This window comes from Lepidochelys kempii, chromosome 6 (assembly GCF_965140285.1).
Source record: "Lepidochelys kempii isolate rLepKem1 chromosome 6, rLepKem1.hap1, whole genome shotgun sequence".
Lineage (NCBI taxonomy): Eukaryota > Metazoa > Chordata > Testudines > Cheloniidae > Lepidochelys > Lepidochelys kempii.
This window is the reverse complement of record NC_136385.1, coordinates 19544600-19564464: the sequence shown is the minus strand read 5'-3', so window position 1 is coordinate 19564464 and position 19865 is coordinate 19544600. Positions and strand designations below refer to the sequence as shown.

General features: G+C 46.8%; 1 protein-coding gene across 1 annotated transcript in view; it reads left to right on the top strand.

The window, feature by feature from the left end:
• The first annotated feature begins 808 nt into the window (after positions 1 to 808).
• Positions 809 to 19865, top strand: part of LOC140913584 (NACHT, LRR and PYD domains-containing protein 12) — a 176261-nt gene continuing 157204 nt past the window's right edge. Inside the window, exon 1 of the mRNA XM_073350311.2 lies at positions 809 to 994. Coding sequence (XP_073206412.2) covers positions 809 to 994 — 186 coding nt within the window. The remainder of the gene's footprint in view (positions 995 to 19865) is intronic.

The following is a 19865-nucleotide window of genomic DNA, read 5'->3' as shown; positions in this document are numbered from 1 at the left end:
CGCCCATCAGATCAGTCAGCTTCTGCTGCCACCTGCCTCTCTGCTGTGACCTCCGCAGATCCGTCTCTTATTGATTGTCAGTTCTTAGCAGGCTGGGCAGAAATTCTGTCCCATCACAAGTGATTTCAGCTCTTAATTGAGCACTTAAAATAACAAAAGACTCCTAATGGAGCTTATTTTGCTCTAACTTTGAACAGTGGGGAGGAACAGGTTAAACCAGGCCGAAGATCCTTAGGTAGTGTCCACACTTCCTGGCAGGGACACCTGTCCCCACCCTCTCTTACTTTCCACAGGGGTCTGGTATTCGAGCCCGTGGCTTAATGAGGTCCTTTCAGCTGAGGATGACCTCCTCATCTGGGACAGGTTAAGCACAGTTCTGCTCTCCTTTACTCATATGATGATGATGATGGCGATCACTCGTTACCGAGTATGATCATCTTCTATGGGAGTTATGGGTCCTCAGGTAGCTGATAAGGCCAATCCTTGAACCACAAGTTCTATTACAGTGAGGGCAGATGTTTCCAGGCTCAGCAGGAGGCTGTTGACCATGACTGGAAGCCAGTCTCTCCTTCTTCCTGTGCCTCTTCTCCTCTTCAGTTTGTCAGCGAGCAAGTTCAAAATGCAGGGGACCATCATGTAGGACTTCACTCCATTTTGAGCGATCCTGGGCAATTGTCTCCCAAGTGTCAATGTCAATGTTATACTTTTTTTAGGTTGTCCTTCAGAAGTCCTTATAACGCTTCCATTGTCTACCCACATTATGGTACCCTTCTTTCAGCTGAGAGAACAGGACTTGTTTTGGGAGACGATGGTCTGGCATCCAGACAACGTGACCAGTCCAGCAGAATTGCTGACGGATGATCATTGCCTCAATACTGGAGGTCTTTGCCTCTTCCAGAACACTAATACTGGTGTGCCTGTCTTCCCATTTAATCTTCAGAATCTTCCGAAGGCAGCATTGATGGTGCCTCTCAAGGACTTTCAAGTGATGTCCGTAGGTTGTCCAAGTTTCGGACCCATACAATAATATTGGGAGAATGCTGGCTTGATAAACAAGAAGCTTGGTGTCTGTTCGAATGTCGTGATCTTCAAAAACCTTGTGCCATTGTAGCATGGCAGTCACCCCACTCCAGCTCAGAAGGGGTTAAAATCAGCTGAGGGAGGCTGATTGGGTAGTCAGCCACAGGTGTGAGTGTGGCTGAGTGTGGGGGCACTGCTGCGGGGCAATACCCTAAGGGAAGGGGCACTGTGGGCCGGGAAGGCCGCTAGGCCTGACGTGCAGTGTGGTGGAGATTTAGGAACAGGAGGTGAGAGCAGGAGAAACACCAGCCAGCAGGGGGCACTCTGAGCTGAAACTGAACTAATTCCCAGGAGCAACCAGCAGGAGGCGCTGCAGTGGTGAGTCTTGACTTGCTACAGCTGTAAATGAGGAAAAGCTGCACTGGCACAGCTCAGGCGATGTTGAATTTCTGCATCAATATCTGCCTTGGATGAGAGATGACTGCCAAGGTAGAGGAAATGATCGACATTCTCCAGTGCCACCCCATTGATTCTGATAGATGGGGCATGTGATTCCTCATTTGGAGAGGACTGATGGAGCACTTTAGTCTTCTTGATATTAAGAGTGAAACCAAGACGTGGGTAAGCATCAGCAAACACATTCAGGATAGTCTGAAGATCTTTCTTAGAGTGGGCAAAAACTGCGTTGTTATCAGCTTATGGAAGTTCCAGAACAGATGTGATGGAAATCTTACTCTTGGCTTTCAGCCTGCTAAGCCTGAACAGCTTTCCATCCATTCTGTGAATGATTTCAATGCCAGCTGTGAACTTCCCAGCAATTAGGTAAAGAATGATGGCAATAAAAACTGCAAACGTGGTTGGAACGATGATACAGCCCTGTTTGACTCCTGTTTGTACTTTGAAAGGTTCAATCTGGGAGCCAGTGCTGCTCAGAACAGTCGCTTTCATATTAACATGAAGCAACTTTAGGACATTGATGTATTTATCAGGACATCCAATCTTAGAAAGTACAGTCCAAAGGGCACAGGGATCCACTGAATCAAAGGCTTTAGTTAGATCAATAAAAGCCATCTACAGTGGTCGGTTTAGCTCCCGACACTTTTCTTGCAGCTGCCATACTGTGAAGATCATATCCGCAGTTCCATGACATGGTCGGAAACCACTCTGTGACTCCAGTAAAATTTCTTCTGATGGGGCAGAAGGCGGGTTGCAAGGATCCGCGCCAGAACTTTGCCTGCAATGGCTAGGAGGGCGATACCACGATAGTTTCCACAATCTGCTTTATCCCCTTTCTTGAAGAGGGTGACAATCAGGGCATCCCTCATTTCACTGGTTATCTCCTCCTTTATCCAGATTTTAAGGATAAGCAGGTAAAGCTGTCAAATTAGCTCAGGTCCTTCGTCTTTAAAGATTTCAGCAGGGATCCCATCTAGACCTGCTGCCTTGTTGTTGTTCATCTGCTTGGTGGCATTGTGTACCTCATACAAATTGGGAGGGTCTCCGAGCTCATCCCTAGTCATTGAGGGATTTGCTCAAGGACTTCATCTGCAACCATAGAGTTACGGTTAAGGAGATCTTCAGAATGTTCTCTCCCATGAGAACTGATGGCTATGTTGTCCTTCAGAAGTGTGGTTCTGTCCTTAGAGCAAAGGGGATTCATACCATGATGAATTGGCCCATAAACAGCCTTGGTGGCACTAAAGAAACCACATGTATTGTGGTAGGTTTCAGCATGGCAGCCGTGTTAGTCTGTATCAGCAGAAAGAACAAGGAGTACTTGTGGCACCTTAGAGACTAACAAATTGATTTGAGCATAAGCTTCCGTGGTCTAAAGCCCCTTTCATCAGATGCATGTAGTGGAAAATACAGTAGAAATGTGTGTGTGTGTGTGTGTGTATATATATATATATATATATATATATATATATATATATACAGAGAACATGGAAAAATGGAGTTTGCCATACCAACTCTTAACGAGACCAGTCAACTGATGAGCTATTATCAGCAGGAGAAAAAAAATTTGTATTGTGGATGTCTGTGAGATGTTGGAGTTCTTGCACTTTCTCAGTCCATTTGTTCTTGAGTTCTCTAGCTTTACGTTGGACTTCCACCCTCGCCTTGGCATGGGCTTCTCTCTATATTACACATTGGAAAAAATAACCCCAACTATACATACAATATGATGGGGGCTAATTTAGCTACAACTAATCATGAAAGAGATCTTGGAGTCATCGTGGATCGTTCTCTGAAGACGTCCACACAGTGTGCAATGGCAGTCAAAAAAGCAAACAGGATGTTTGGAATCCTTAAAAAAGGGATAGAGAATAAGAAGGAGCATATCTTATTGCCGTTATATAAATCCATGGTATGCCCACATCTTGAATACTGCATACAGATGTGGTCTCCTCATCTCCAAAAAGATATACTGGTATTAGAAAAGGTTCAGAGAAGGGCAGCTAAAATGATTAGGGGGTTGGAACGGGTCCCATATGAGGAGAGATTAAAGAGGCTAGGACTTTTCAGCTTGGAAAAGAGGAGACTAAGGGGGGATATGATAGAGGTATATAAAATCATGAGTGGTGTGGAGAAAGTGAATAAGGAAAAGTGATTTACTTGTTCCCATAATATAAGAACTAGGGGCCACCAAATGAAATGAATGGGCAGCAGGTTTAAAACAAATAAAAGGAAGTTCTTCTTCACACAGCGCACAGTCAACCTGTGGAACTCCTTGCCTGAGGAGGTTGTGAAGGCTAGGACTATAACGGGGTTTAAAGAGAACTAGATACATGCATGGAGGTTAAGCCCATTAATGGCTATTAGCCAGGATGGGTAAGGAATGGTGGAGATGGATGGCAGGAGAGAGATCACTAGATCATCACCTGTTAGGTTCACTCCCTCTGGGGCACCTGGCATTGGCCACTGTCGGTAGATAGGATACTGGGCTGGAAGGACCTTTTGGTCTGACCCAGTATGGCCATTCTTATGTTCTTATGTACAGTTTGTCATTCTGCCAAGCTCAAAATGCCATTCTCTTCTCATTGATGAGTTGCTCGATTTCAGCATCATTCTCGTCAAACCAGTTTTACTCATATAATAAAATATAATGAAATGTTATGAATGTTGTTGTCTTTATTTACTCATAAAATAAAGACAAAACATTGATAACAACATTTCACTACCCCTGCGTTCAGTACTAAAGTGATTTGTAAACCAGCACCAGCCAAAGTTGATCACTTGAAGTTACACAGCTCCTGCCTGCTGGATACCTACACATAGTAGGTGTTCATGTAAATGAAGTTTGCTCCTGAAGTTTCTCCCCCTCCCCAAGTAGCTGTCATGAGAATTCATTCACACCCTGCTTACAATAATTCAAATTGAATGAACTCTCTTCAGTGCTGCCTGGTGAGCGAAACATGAAATACTGTACTTGGCTAACAGCAAGTCAGATCAGGGATTTTGCTTGTTAAAGGACAGTCATGTCTCTGGTTAGGAACAAAGGACTTGGGGGAGGTGCAGCTCTCTAGTTCAGCCGTTCTCGAGCTATAGGGAGGGCCTTCTAAGGAAGGTGCAGGAATGTGTCAAGGGAGGTGTGAGGTGTGTGTGTGTGTTTGGGGGGGGTGTATTTTTTTTTTTTTTAACAAGCTCGGCTGTCAGCCCTGGATGGCTGGGGCTCATGCAGAAGGGCTGTGCACACCCGGAAATGGGGATAAAGGGGACAGCCAGAGCCTTGCTGCCTGGGCTTAGACTCTCTTTCCCACCTCTCACTCCCACCCCCAACCCCTCACCAGGAGGCAGCCCGGGCTCAGGCTCTCCTTCCCTCACCTCCCCCACCTCATTTCGTCACTAAGAGTCAGATGGGCTCAGGCTGTCCTCCCCTGACCAATTCCTCACCTGTAGGCAGAGGGGCTCCGGCCTTCAGCCCTGGGATGGCAGCAGCAGCGCAGAAGTAAGGGTGGCAATGGGGCTCTGAGTGTGTTGTGAAAAGTGATATTCCCATTGCCTCCCTTACTTCTGTGCTGCTGCTGGCATGGCACTGCCCTCAGAGCTGGGTGGTGGTATATGTACTTGTTGGGGGGAGGGGTAAATGACTACAGACACAATGGAGGGGAGCCTGATCAAATAAGTTTGAGACCCACTGCTCCAGATCCGATCCCAGGACTGTATCTGCTGTAGTCTGCACACATAAATATCTAAACGGGAAAGGAGAGGAATGTTCTACCCTTTGCTCTAGTTCCAAGATGTCTCAGCAGCTCTGGGTGTGAGTGAGGGGAGGAAGGAAGTGCGAGCATGAGCCTTCATGTAGGAACACTGAGTGCAGGTTGAGCCCCCGGTATGGGGGGTTGTATCCTGAGAGCCATAATTCTGAAATGGATTTTGGAGTCAGAGAGGACGAGCAACTCAGCATGAACCCCAATGTGATGCTGTAGCACAAATGGCTAAAGGAATCCTTCTGAAGTGTGAACAGGGGATAGTGAGCAGGGCTAGGGAGATGATTTTATCTCTGCGTACGCAGGTGCTGGCTTCTCATTTTCCCCAGGGTGCTCAACCCCTGCTCAGACACAGGCCCTGCACTCACTCTAACCCTTCCCCCAAATCCCCAGCCCCACCCCATCTCTTACCACTCCCACTCCATCCCCGGCCCCACCCCCAAGCCAACCCTTCCCCCAAATCCCCAACCCCACCCCACCTCTTCCCCATCTCTTTCCACCCCCTCTGCCGAGCGCTCCCCATCACCACTCCTCCCTCTCCCTCCCTCCCTTCCAGTGCCTCCTGCATGCCGCTGAACAGCTGTTCCATGGCGCAGAGGAGGCACTGGGAGGGAGGGGGAGGAGTTGATTAGCAGGGCCGGCAGCAGGTGGGAGTAGGAGGTGGGAGGGGAGCTTGGCTACTGGTGGGTGCTGAACACCCACTAATTTTTCTCCATGGGTGCTCCAGCCCTGGAATACTGAGTCCAGTTCTAGTGTCCACATCTTAAAAAGGACAGTGAAAAACTGAAGAGACATAGTTCTGTTTGAGGGCTGGAGAAAAATGCCTTACAGGGAGATTTAAAGAGCTCAGGGATTCAAGTCCCCCCTGCTACCGCAGAGACTGGGAATGAGCAGAGCAGAGTCGGGGTTGGGCTGCAGGGCCCAGATCTTTGGCTCCTTCTGTTCCTGAAAGGAGCTTCTGTTGCACTTCTGCATTTCTTGTCTGAAACCTGCTGGAGAATCATGATGGTGCGAGTTAAGGGGTCGTCTCCGTGGGGAAGTTGCACAAGTTTAACTTAAATAAGCTTTTAGAAAGGAAGGATGGTGCAGGGTCAGCACCCTGGCCTGGACATTGGGCACCTGGTTTCAGTTCTCTTCTCTGTGAGAGACTCCATGTATAACCGTAGACAAGCCACTTAGTTCCTCTGTACCTCAGTTTCTCCATTTGTAAAATGGGGATAACAGCACTGCCCTACCTCAAAGGGGGGTTGAGAGGAGAAATACATGAAAATATTGAGTTGCTGAGATACTATGTTGACCTGCCAACATTTGCACAAACACTGGATACAAACAGAGCCACTTACTGCACATACCCACCCCACCCGTTCTATAGCCACCTGTGCCCCCTGCACACACCCATTCACATTCAATTCAGCGCACACATCGCCCCACTCGTTTCATGCAGACGTCACCCGATACACATCACCCCCATTCATCCTGTGCACACGTCCCATCACCTCCAGGTGCAGCTCAGCAGTTGCCTCCACCGTACCAACCCCCAAGCCACACAGGAGCAGGAGAGCACAGCCAGAGGCCTGGCCCTTTACAGGCAGATCCCTGGAGAAGGAGGGGTTTCCATGTGTTCAGTGCAAGTCTTATCCTTCCCTGTGAGCATCTCAGCCCATGGCTCCCGCCTCTACCCCTGTGTCCCAATTCCATGGGCAAGAAACTGGCAGAGGCCTAGTCCCCCATGCAGCCCACAGGCTTGCCTCTCCCAAGTATCTGGTCTCCCAAGTTTAATGCCTGGTTCCCCTGTCTCTGGCCAGAAAATCCCCCGCTCCAGTGCCCCTCTATATCCCCCAACCGAGGGATCACTTAGCCTTGCTTACCCCAACCTTCCAGCACCCACATCCCCACTTTCCCTGAGCTCCTAGCTCCCTGCTTCACCCCCATGTGGGCTGGACTTTACCAGTGAGGCCCCCAGGATCCCCACCCCTCCCCACCTGAGGTGACTGCCAGGGGACTCCCAACCCCTGACCCCCTCTGTGTGGGGTGCGCCTCTGACCCTCGGTCCTCTCATCTGCCATCCTATGTGGCTCTGACCCACGGCTCTCATGTACCTGTGACACCTCATGTGACTCTGCTGCCCCCTCTGCTCCCCGCCCCACGTATCTGCACAGCCCCGTGCTGGGGGAGGTGTGGAGCAGCGCTGCCCCAGGGCGAGGGCAGGGAGGAATCCTGGGTTTGTAGACAGACCACAGCACCTGCTGCCCCCTTCAAGGTGTGTTACATGCTCCCCCTCCCCCCGCCATGTGCCAGTCCCTCTCTGTGGGCTGGTGCCTCAGCCCCACCTCTCCTGCTCCCTGCCCCCTGGGGTGACGTGAAGGGAGCAATCGCTGCACTGCCCTGAGCACAGGGGCTGCAATTGTGCCTGGCCTCACACGGCTCCGGCAAATCGCAGGCTGCTGCTGAGAGCGGTGGTGCCCTCCAGTCCTCCTCTCCCTCCTCCCCTCCAGAACCCAAACCACAACCCCGCCTGTACCTAGTGCCACGTGGGGTGGCTGGCTGAACGGAAAGCAAGGCAGGGAGCCAGCAAGCACCAAGCGCATGTGCAGCTGAGTCCACCTGAAAGGCAAAAGGAAAAATCAGGACCCAAAGGCAGCAGCCTTCCAAGCTTTTCTTAGCTCTGTGCTCTCACGCAGACAAGAAGATTGTGCAACTAAGAGTCAATCACGGTCTCGGGGGTGGAGGTGGGAATTTAAAAAAAAGCAAACCCCAAAATATGGCCAGCAGGTATCAGAGGCAGGGGGAGGCAAAGCCTCCCCAAACAGCCAGGTGAGGCCTGCCAACACTCCGCCCCCAGTCCCCCTCCTGCTTCCGGCTCTCCGTGACTGGCCACCCAGCCTGCCCGGTGCTCTGGGGCCAGGAAGGCTGGGGCCGTGCTGCTCAGCACTCCAGTGCTCCAGGGCCAGGGGCGCTGGGTCTGCGCTGCCCGGCCTCCCCGCAGTCTGGGGCCAAGGCCGCGCTGCACAGCCTCCCGGCACTTGCGGGAGACGCTAGCCTGCAGCAGGGACCAGTGGCCACAATGGGGCGGGGGTTGGGCTCTGGTGGGCGCAGAAGGGCTGGGGTCTTGGGTGGAAGGGCAGGGCTGGGGGGCTAGCCTCCCCAAGCCAGCAGTTCACCCGGCTCCCATGCCTCAAAACAACAACAAAGTGGAAGCCACCACCCTTCAACAAAAAAAAAAGGCCCTAAAGTAGACAACAAGTTGTACAAGTTGCAGAAGTGCCTTGTGCCTCTCCCACTCTGTGCACCTGTGTAACAGCCAGGCTCAACTGAGCCCCGGGAGGACGGGGCAGCACTGAGGGTGAGTGAAGGGTTAACTCTCTGAGTGGGTTGCTCTGAGTTTCACTTTCACAGGTGAGTTTTCCTCACTCAGTGCAGATTCTGCAGGTGGGGTGAGAGGGAGCCAGCGCTGCTCGTTCCAGGTCTTGGGCTCTTGTCTCTCTATTTGTGGGTCTAAATAGTAAGAGAACGGAGGCAGAGAAAGGAAGCTGGATACCAAGTTCTGTCTGGACTCCCCCGTCTCACAGTAAGTGTCTCTGTGTTCCTGTGACTCAACTCAGTACATCTTTGTATGGGTCAGCAGGGAATTAGTTTGTCCTGCCTGGCCTTTGTCATTACAATTGTCTGGCTGCATTAAAGAGGAATCTTTTATCTGAATCCCCTAACATCCTGTATCTTCCTGCTTCCCTGACATCTCTGCATGTGACAGAGACTAGGGAGCTATGGGTGCTGCTGTGCCCCCTCTGCCTGGATTAGCCCCGCTCTGAGCACTGCTGCTCTGTGATGTGGCAGCTGGAAGTGAGTTAAAGTATGTCTACACAGCAAAAAAAACCTCACAGCTGGCCATGGTCAGCTGACTCTGGCTCGCAGGGCTTGAACTCCAGAGCTGAAAAACTGCTGTATTAGATGTTCGGGCTGGAGCCTGGGCCTAGCATTCTGCTAGGTGGGAGGGTCCCAGAGCTTTGGCCACAGCCTGAGTCTGAACCTCTATTAACTGCAATTAAACAGGGCCCTGTGAGCCTGGGTCAGCTGGCATGGCCCAGCCACGGGTTTTGAATTGCTGTGTAGACATACCCTCAGTGACCTGGATGCTATTCCCAGGTCTCTCTGAAGTGGCCTTGTCACTTATCAAAGTCTATGTCTACACAGCACAGTTAACCCAGGTGACTGGCACCCGCATTGGGTTAGCCTAGCCTAGGTATGAGTGTCCCCACAGTAAAGCCCGTGTTATCATGTTACTGTGTTCTCACTGTTTCTGCACTCACCTGTTTTTCATCTGGGGGGATATCCCAGGGCTCTCTGTGCAGAGACACTCTAGGACTTTTTCCTAATCAATTGTGGGAGAACATATTTGTCCTGCAGGGGATTTGTGGGAAGGGCGTTGGAGGACTATCAGCACTCAAGTGATTTTTGCCAGCATCCTTACAAGAAAGTGGGTGGGTTCCAGCCTGACTTAAAGCAGAGCCTGGGTTTCCCCAAGCCGGGTGAGCTCACCCAGCCTTACAGCACCTCCAAATCGAGGTCAAAGGTTTTACTGGGTGGATGTCGGGGAGGGGTTAAGGCTCAAACCTGGGTAAGAGCCTGGGTGAACTGTGCAGCGCAGACATTCCCTAACTGACAAATGATAGTGACCTCCAAGGTATGAGAGTTTGGCTTAGAATAAGGGTTAGAAAGGCAGGGGCCACTCTAGCTGTAGATAAACGAGGCAGCTGCCTACGGTGGCAGATTCTGCCTGGGGCAGCCAGCCGAAACCTGAGTGGCTCTGCAACCCTGTGTGTCAGGTCACAGGGCTGCTCACTCAAATGTGCCTAGGCCACCCTCTATCATGACCACACCTGAGCGAGTGGGGCTGCGACCAGGTGTTTTTCCCTCACCCTACCTTCTACCATAACCACTGAGCCATCAGAAGGCTCCCCACATCCCTTTGCCTGGTTGAGAACCCCCATTCTAGGGTGCAGGATGGGGGCACCACACTGAAGTTTTGCTAGGGTGGCAGAATGTCCAAACGATCTCTGTATAAAGGGTGCAGAAACATTAGCAGTAAGTGAAAGAGCTGGGAGTGGAAGTCATGGTTTTTCATTTTGCAGTTCAGTGTACTTTCCATGAGGCTACAGAACATTGGATGGGAAAAGGGTCTCTTGTTTTGCTTCCCAAAATTGTGAAAAGGCTGCAGTGATGTTTCACAACATCACAATATGGACTAAAGCTGGGGCCAAAATCACATTACTCACAATAAATTAATGAGTTAGCAACTCTAGTTGTTTTCTCCCTTCCAGCCCTTTCCTGTAAGGTGATAGTTTTTTATTCTGAAAGAGGCCATGGCGGGGAGAGGCTGCCTGTTTTTCTTACCACTTCACCAACAAAAGTCTTCCCTGTGACACCGCTGACAAAGGGTCTCCCAGGTTTTCACTTTTAAAAATAAGACCAATGAAGGCTGTGTGCACACTGTGGGTGGTACCTGGCTACCTGCAGGCCCACCAGTTATTCTGGACACCTGCTGACACTGCATAATTAACCTTAGCTTCAATTTAAGAGTGTTTCTCCCTATCTGGGATGGGGCAAGGCTAGTTCTAATAATAACTGATTTCAAAATGTCAGGATATGCAGAGGCAATTTGCAAAAGTGAAACTATGCTCTGATCATAGCAGACTGCGGAGAACAGCTGTCCTCCATTTCTGGACGGAAAAAACATCTAAAACTCAGTCGAAACAAGCTGTCGCCAGTGCCTCAATGTGAGTCCACAATGTATGGTATTTTTAGTGAGCTAAGATCATATTACAGTCAATCAAATTCCATGGAGAAAGCCAGAATCTTCAATGCAGCTAGCAAAGGAAGATATGGGTGTGGCAAGCTCTCTGCTCCCTCCTGGAAATGGAGGGCATATGTTTGCAGGTTTATATATTCGTATTAAAGCCAGAAGGGAGAATAACGGATTCCATTTGCTCTGGTTCCAAAATATCTTGAAAGATCTCTGGAGCTGTGTTAGAAGAAGTAAAAGAAAGTAACTGGGATGGGGCAGTGGGGGTATGAGCTGTAACAGTATGAAGGATGAATTGTTCCTCTCTGTTTCCCCAAGTGAAGGGACAACTGAACCAGACATTCCAGCCCTAAGAGTGAAGAAGGGAGGAGCCCTTGCATATTCCATCTTCCTCTTCCTTCCCTCCACTCCCCTGAAAGCCATTCTGTGCAGGTCTGGCTCCACTGAGCTGAAATGGGAGCAGTCATGCTTTATGAGCGAAATAGCTCATCTCTCTGATATTCTCCAAACCTACCAGGCAGCTTGTAACTCCTCCCTTTTGAAAGAATGTTTGTGGGAACTGGGGGCGGCAATGGAATGTACATATAAATTTTACCTTAGTAAGGACTGCAGGATTAGGTCCCTAGTTTGTTCTTTTAACTTTGTGTTTTGCAGATGAAGTAGTTAATGTTTAGGGTAGACTGATTTGCATTATCTCTACAGTTTTCTCTTAACATCTGTGATAGACCAGTCATCTCCACATTCCACTGCATTAAACATTGTGCATTTGAGAATTGGTAGGGTTAGTAAAATGGCCCCTATAATGGTGACAAGATGGCCACTGCAATGTCACAAAATAAACCCTGTCAGATTTTGCTTCAGGAGATTGAGAGAAAAAAAGCAAACATTCTTTCTACAATTTAAGCTTCCTCATCAAGAAATATTACAAAAGGAAAAGAAGTAGAATGTGTCTATTTTATTTTTACTGGAAGTAGAAAATTCTGAAAGTTCCCATTACAGGTCTTTCCTGCATTTTCTTTGCTAGTGCAGCAGGTGCTGTGCCAAACACTGATGAGTGTTTATAATGTCAGATTATTCCGTCCTTACCACTTCCCTTGTTTTGTTTTTAAGGCATTTGTATAATAAGTAAGAAAAATAAAAACCACTCACATGCACAAATACTACAAATCTAAGACTTTGGAAGAAACTAAAATTTGTGGAAATTCATATTAACCTGTAAATGGGCCATCAGTTTACTGTGGATGAATGAGCTCCATTCCATTTCCAACATTTATCTGTGATCATTAAATCCTAAAACCACTTCTCTCTGAAGACTTTTCCACAATATAATATGGTAGTTCTCACATTCAGGAAGGTTTTCCTGGGGTTCAATCTGTATTTTCCTATTCAATTTCAGCCCATTACTCCTAGTTGTATTCTTCTGGACCAGCCTAAACAAACCCTCTCTTTTGGAGTGTTCCTTTCTGATACAGTGTTTCCAGAGAGTGATCATGTTCTCATTTAGTTCAGGTTTAGTCATGCTCTACAGTTGAGCCATATTCTTGTGTCCAGCTGAGTTCCAGTTGTCATAGTACTCAAAAGGGTGTCAAAGACAGATGTTTGCCATGTTTCTGTCCCACTTCAAACCAGGGATTATCGGAGCACAGCAATGCTCCAGATGTGCCTTCTTTTCCTGGCCATATGTCCTATATCAGGGCTAGCAGAGTGGTGGTATAGAGTCCCATCCTGGGAAACCCACCTGGCCAGGGCAATCCTGAGATGGCCACCTACGCTGGCTTTACAGTGCCCAGGGAAAAGATGGATTCTCTATCTCTTACAGTCTTCAAGACTGTTTGCCATTCTGGAAGATCTACTTTAATCAAATGCAAGTTGCTGGGCTCAATACAGGGGAAACTGGGTGAAATTCAGTGGCCTGGGCTATACAGAAGGTCAGACAAGATGAAGTAATGGTCCTTTCTGGACTGAAAATCTCCGAATCTGTGTGTGGTTCAGTTTTCTCACCACTTTTTTTTTAACTGTTACGGTCCCTGTTGTACAATTTCCTTCTTTCTCATTTTGATCCTGGCTTCTTTGTACTGGTGGTTGAAATGTGGATTGTTTTGTAGTTCTGTGCAGAATTCTATTTAAGGGCAAAAATGCCTATGCTGGCTCTGCCAGGTCTGGCCAGTGCTATTGTTGTGTTCTTACAGCCCCTGTCTGGCCGAGCATTGTCAGGGCCGTACCCAGAAGGAGTTTGTGATTCAGGGGAAACATGATGTAAAACAGCTCTGTGGGTGCAGGGGGAAGCCAGGCAAAGCCAGAAAACCAGCAAGGGGGGCTGGTTTGGCCATGTGTGATGTTATCTGATTAAAATATGACCATGTAGATCATTGTTGCTACCACTGTTAAATAATTGCAACAAAGCTGATACGACGTGTGTCAAGTAAGGTGTCTATGGAAAGGTTATGATTTGCTGAATATGATTATGCTATTTGTATGCATGTATCATTTTTGTATCTGAAGTTATGAGTATTGGCTCTATATCTGTATTTCTAATGTGTTTGGTTCTGGGTAGCACCCAGAAGTTATTTAGCCTGCACATCGTGAACGGACTGTACAAGTTAAAAGGCTTATTAAGGAACACTTAACTCACAACGGACCATGGGAGAGGCCTATCTACACTTAATGGAATTTCATGAGAACAACTAGAGTATGGGTAGTGGCTTCTCGTGTGACTAAGCAAAATCATGCATGGACATGTGACTTGCCCATGTGACCCCAAACACCATCTTGTTCCCTGTAATTTTCCACAGTGAGAACAATGGGATTCCCTTCACTTGTCAGGGGCTATAAAAGGCGCTGGAAACATCTCCATTTTGCCTCTTTCCTGCTCAAGCTTCTGGACTATGAACATATGCTAATGGGAGCAGTCTAACCAAGGGACTGAGGTCCTTCTAATGATTTGGAAGCAACCAGAGACTTGACTTAAACCAGCAGTTTATTCCATCACTGCTACAAGCCTGATCCAAGAACTTTGCAATTATTGTATGTATTTAATTCCTTTAACCAATTTTAACTCTCATGTTTCTTTCCTTTTTATAACTAAACCTTTAGATTTTAGATACTAAGTGATTGGCAACAGCGTGATTATTGGGTAAGATCTGAGTTGTATATTAACCTGGGTATGTGGCTGGTCCTTTGGGATCAGAAGAAAAGAATGTTTTTGTTTGATTAAATTGGTTTTAAATAACCACTCACCATTAAGTCTAGTGATTTTGGTGGCGATTCAAGGACTGAAATCCCTAAGGAGGCTGCTTTTCTGACTTCTTGTTAGCCAGTGTGGTGCAACAAAAATTTACTTTTGTTGCTGGTTTGGTATATCTTATGGAAGAATAACCACCAGTTTTGTGGTGTATCTGTCTTATTTTTCAGCAGTTTGTCCTGAATTTGGTATTTTCAGTTGTGACCCACTGAGGCACGGTGACACCCTGTTCTACGGAGAAGGTGGGACTGTGATTGGCTGAAGCTGTCTGTGGAGGCCTAGCAGGAGAAGTCTGTGGGAGAAGTTTTAAGTAGCCCTGGGCCCCGTAAAGCATAACAGGTCAGAGTTTGAAGGTGGGCAGGTGCTCCATAACATGTGGTCCCACAGCTGGAGCCTGAAGCAGAGGGAGGGCTTAGGAACCAACTAGAGGTGCAACCGAGGGCTGAAAAACTTTGCCTTTATGCCAGAGCTCACAGTACCCCTGCAATCAATGTGTGTAGGTCTTGAGGAACCCCTGACAGAAAGTGTTAAGGTTTGTGGAAGTTGTGTGTTGAAAGATTGCCCCTCTCGTAAGGGGGCTGTGGAGAATAAAATCTTCTGTAACATGCACTCCTTCACCAATTCTCTTGGCTCTAATTTAGCCTAGAAGTTGGGAAAGTAGAGCTAATTAAACAACACCATCATTGTTTTCTGGTTAAACAGATGGTACCATGTGGTGCTTACTTACGCACAACTCTAATTTATAAATTGGGTTTATGGCCAGTAGGAATATGGATAGAGGGCTTTAAACTTACCAAATATCCCCTGCTCCCTGTAACTCTAAGTATAATATTTTCTTTTCCTCCTTTAAAAAAATATTGTCCTGCTTCTAATACTAAAAAGGGGATAAAATGCACAAAATACCATAATCAATATTGCAGCAACTTATATAGAAGCACACAGCCTGCAATACCCTATAGCTTATAGTAAATTCATATAATAGTAGGCCACAAACCAGTCTCCACTTTCCAAAACTACATATAAAATGTGTAACTGGGAAGCCTTCCAAGGTTTAGAGTCTAAGAATCTGGACACTTAACCCAACCTACAGAGGCTCCCACCTGGCCCCGTGACCATCTCCATGAGGTCCTAGTGGACCTGGTAGAATTTTTGGGGGAGGAGAAGTTGCTTGCTACCCACTGTCTTCTGGTGCCCTTAGAAGATAGTGGGCCTGTGGCCTCTATTAAGGGTGTCTCTTCTCTCATATACCAATAGGCTCCCTTGGTCTCACTCACAGACCAGACGTAATCCAATCTAGGTCCTTCCATTGCCCGACCCCACAGGGTCTTCGCTTCCCATCCACAGCCATGTGCCTTCTAAATAAAACCTCCTCAATGGTTCTCTTGCTCTTTCAGGCCTTGACATAACTTAACTATATAACACAACATATATTGTGCAGGAGTACAATTCAATTTAATCCACCACTAACAAGCCTGGCAAATTATAAACTCAAACCCCACCCAGTAATTCCCTATTCTTGCAGTTCCCCTCTTCAGATGCCCCAGGCAAAAGCTAAGCTTTGCTATGTACCCCAAAGAACATTAAATTTGGGTTATTTTGAACCAAGGGACAGGGAGAAAATTACTAAGTTGTGAGGCCCTCACAGAGAATGCTTTGCTAGCAGCCCCTTGTTTATACTAGCAGGGCTTCAGCATCTCTGCTCAACTCAGCTGAGGTGCTATGGCATGAGGAGAGATGGGGGTGGAGGTGTCTCATAGATAGGAAGCTCCTAAATCATCTAGTACTAATGTTTAAATTCCCATCCCACTGTTTTAAGGTTCTTTCATGATTTCACCTTGCTGTGAGGCAGATCAGTATTATTGTCTCCATTTTATAGTGAACCAGTGACAAAGCCAAGAATAGTACCCCGGAGTCCAGGTTCACAGGCCTGTGCATTAGTCACAAAATCATCCATCCCCTAATTTATCCCTGCTGGATTTCTTTTCCCCTTTTCCCCTGTCTTGATAGCAGTCTCTGTTTTTCAATCTCATCACACTATCGCTGTCTTTGACAAGGCTGAAGTTGGTTCCTTATTTCCTGTTCCTTATTTGTGGCTCCCTTATTCAAAGAACAAAATTTCCTAAATATTCAATGGAAAATTAATTTTTCAAAGATTTCACCATAATAGATGTGAATGAATCTTATAATAATTGATATTGGTGATTAATAAATTAATAATTTAAATAAAAAAACTGGGTTTTGACTGGCTATGACAAAATATTTCTCAGGTCACTGCAAGTGACATGTCGCTACAACCATTAGACTGCTCTGAAGTAGCTGGGGTAGGTCATTTCCGAACCTGAAGCTTTATTCCTGACCAATATGCTGACCTAGGTCTAGGTCTTCTTTTTTCAGGGTTTATTAATTTCATTTGGTGGGGGGGGCTTATTTTTTTTAGCAATTTTTGAGTCTTACATAGATGTTTAAAAATTAGTGGGTTCCAGGTATTTTTAGTATATACAATAATGAGTAATGTACATTATACAGTATTATACAGTTAGATTTACTGTAATGAGTAATCACCTTATAATGTTCCCTAGTGCATTTTAACATAGTACTGTTTCAAACCTTTAGTGTCCACCAGCACGGTCTACATAGACCACTTAATGCACAACATCTTGGTGCGCTTTAGAAATTGCATGCCTGTAGTCCGCATTACTGCTTTTGTGTACACAAGCTCCTAATACAAGCAACCATATCCGGTGTTTTGGCTGATGTTTATTGGATAAACACCAATTTAATCTTTTGTACTGGGGGTGTCTTTGTCTTTACTTATCAGTTAAAACCTAAAATCAGAAGTCCTACATATGTCACCCCCCCCCCAACATTCCATTTTGTAAATGGTGCTTGAATAAGGAACTGGGTTTTGACTGCCCCTAAGTGACAAAACACTTCTTGGATCACTGCAATTGACACTTCCCTGCATCTGAAATGCATTATGAAGGCATGAAGCTATGCCACTCCCAGAACTGAAGTTTCATTTTAGGGCTCAGCTCTGCCAGATATTGTACTCCCATTTCTATTTTGGGTTTTCTTTCTTAGTATACATACAATATTCACGTAAAATCAAACAAAAGCATTATTCAATGAATTTGTTGAAAATCACGGAAATTATGTAGACAGCTGCAAATTATGACATCTATAGGAACCCGGGTTTGTTCATAGACAAATTAAACAGGAAAAATGGCTAAATTTATCAAAACTTGTTTGTTACAAATATAAAAATATTTGTTATGATTAGTGTTGTGTCTTTTGCTCATTACACAACAAACAAAATATGAAGAAACTCCATGGGCACAGCTGGCTCCTGTTGCGATGGTGCCAAATTGGTGTCGCTGTACTGAATAAGTGTGGTGAATATGGCTTGTCGTGGCATGACATGACTGAACTGCCAAAGGGGATGGGGCAGGAGTTCTTAGCAGCAGTTAATTTTGGAAAAGTACTGGCTACTCTGTGTGGATGATCGATATTGATCTTTGGGTCAGTAAATATGCCAACTTCAAGAGCAAATAACATGTGTAGAACATCTAAGTTTGACTTGACCTTACCTGGGGCATTGTATCCCCCTGCTGGAGAAACATCACATGGGGAACCAAAGTGAATGATTAATGAGTTGGTAAATGTGGCCTGGTCTGGCACCACCCCATAGTCTTCTCCCAAAACACTAATTAGGTAAAAATTAGTAATAACATGCCCACAGGGCATGTTTCTGGAACATGTGACTCCTTTGAGAGCAAAAGGTATAAATGTTAAGCAAAGCAAAGTGTGATGGGATGGTTGGTCCGCACTGGAATAAAAGGGGTTAAAAACTGCCCTGAGAGAGCGCTGCTCCAAGAGCCAATCAGAAGAAGGCTGAAGGCAGCCAATCAGGGCCAGGCTAGGTCCTGTAAGAAGGGCTGCTGGGCGGAGAGAGCTCAGTCTCTCTCCAGAGCTGGAGAGAGATGGACAAAGCTGCCTGGTAAAGTCTGATACCATGGACAGAGCAGTGATGGGAGAGGCCAGAGAGCCAGCAAGGCTCCAGCCTGATTAACTGACAGGCTCAGGCCCTGACTAAGGGACCTGAGGGCTACTAGGGCTGCAGAGGGCAGCCAGGGGAAAGAAACAGGCAGCAGGTCCACCCCCCCATCAATGATGAGAGTGGCCAATTCAGACAGCAGTTTGCCCCTGTGGCGAGGGCTTGCTTTAACCTGTGAATATCTTAGTTATTGAATCTGCAGTTAGTTTGCTATAGAATTGGCAGCTAGTGTTTTCTGTGGTGTGAGGTCTAAGGTGTGAATCGACCTAAGATAAATGACTGGCCCTTAGGGACGGGAACAACTTGTGTATTTTGTGATTTTTTGGAGTAAAGCAACCATTTATGACATAAGTTGAGCTGACCAAGTTGGCAGGATAGACTGGAAGGATCAAGGACACTGACTTCATGGTAAGTCAATTCTAGTGCTTCAGGGGTTCACCTTTGTTACAGGGTTGGTAAAATCTAATCACAGAACATACATACTCTGAGGTTTCAGAAGCTAGGATTCCCAAACTTTGCAGAAGCCATAGATGTTACCCATGTGAGCATAACCTGGCCCAAAGAAGTGCAGATAGGTACACTGGCAGAAAGGGATATTCTCTAGTGTTGCAAGCCTTGGAGGACCACTCAGAGAGATCCACTAACATATGTATTGATAAAGTACATGAAACCAGGGTGTTTAGAAACTTGAGACTCCTTGACAGTGGGCAGGAAGGTACCCTATTCCTACAGAACAAGGACATCAAAATAGTCACTGTTTCCACTATAATTCTAGGGGTCTTGGCCTACCCACTCTTCCCCTAGGAGGTTCTTCGAGTGATGTTCCCAGGGGTGCTCAACTGTAGGTGAGGCAGCACCTTCGCATTTGGAGTCAGAGATCTTCGATAGCGGTGCCCGTCAGGCACACCTCACCTCCCCTGCCCCGTGCACAGGTCATATATATAGTGCTGTGTGGTCCAATCAGCCTTGGTTCCTTCTCCACCACCTGCGGTCTGGAATGGAACACTTAGCAGAGCCCAAGTTGCTCTTTAGATAGTAGCTTTCCTGTTTTCCTCTCATAGTTGTTCATTTCCCTTTTCTCTTTTTTTCTCCTAAAACAGAAGAAAAAACAAAAATTAGTTCATTCTCCCATTTTTCCCTACTTTTCCTCAGGGAAGCTACCCCCTTTAATGCTTGGTTCACCTGGGTTTAAGCGCTATGTCTCCTGTGGAGCTGCCTTCTCTATAAACGGACGGCCACGCAAAGTGTATCTGCTGCTTAGGAGAGGGACACATTCCTCAAAAGTCATCCCATTGCCTGAAAGGCAGAAGTGGGGACCTTAAACTCAAATTAATTCTCATGGAAAAATCCCTGTGACTGACCCCGGACCCCGGTTCCTTTTCCTCACTGGAAAGATCCTCACGCTTGGCAAGGTCGTCTACTGAACCTCACTCCCCTCACACCAGCAAGAGACAAACATCCTCTGATAGGTGTGAGGTAAGAAGAGACCATCCTCTTCCTCCGTTTCTGAGGCACAAACAACAACAATGCCATCCACAA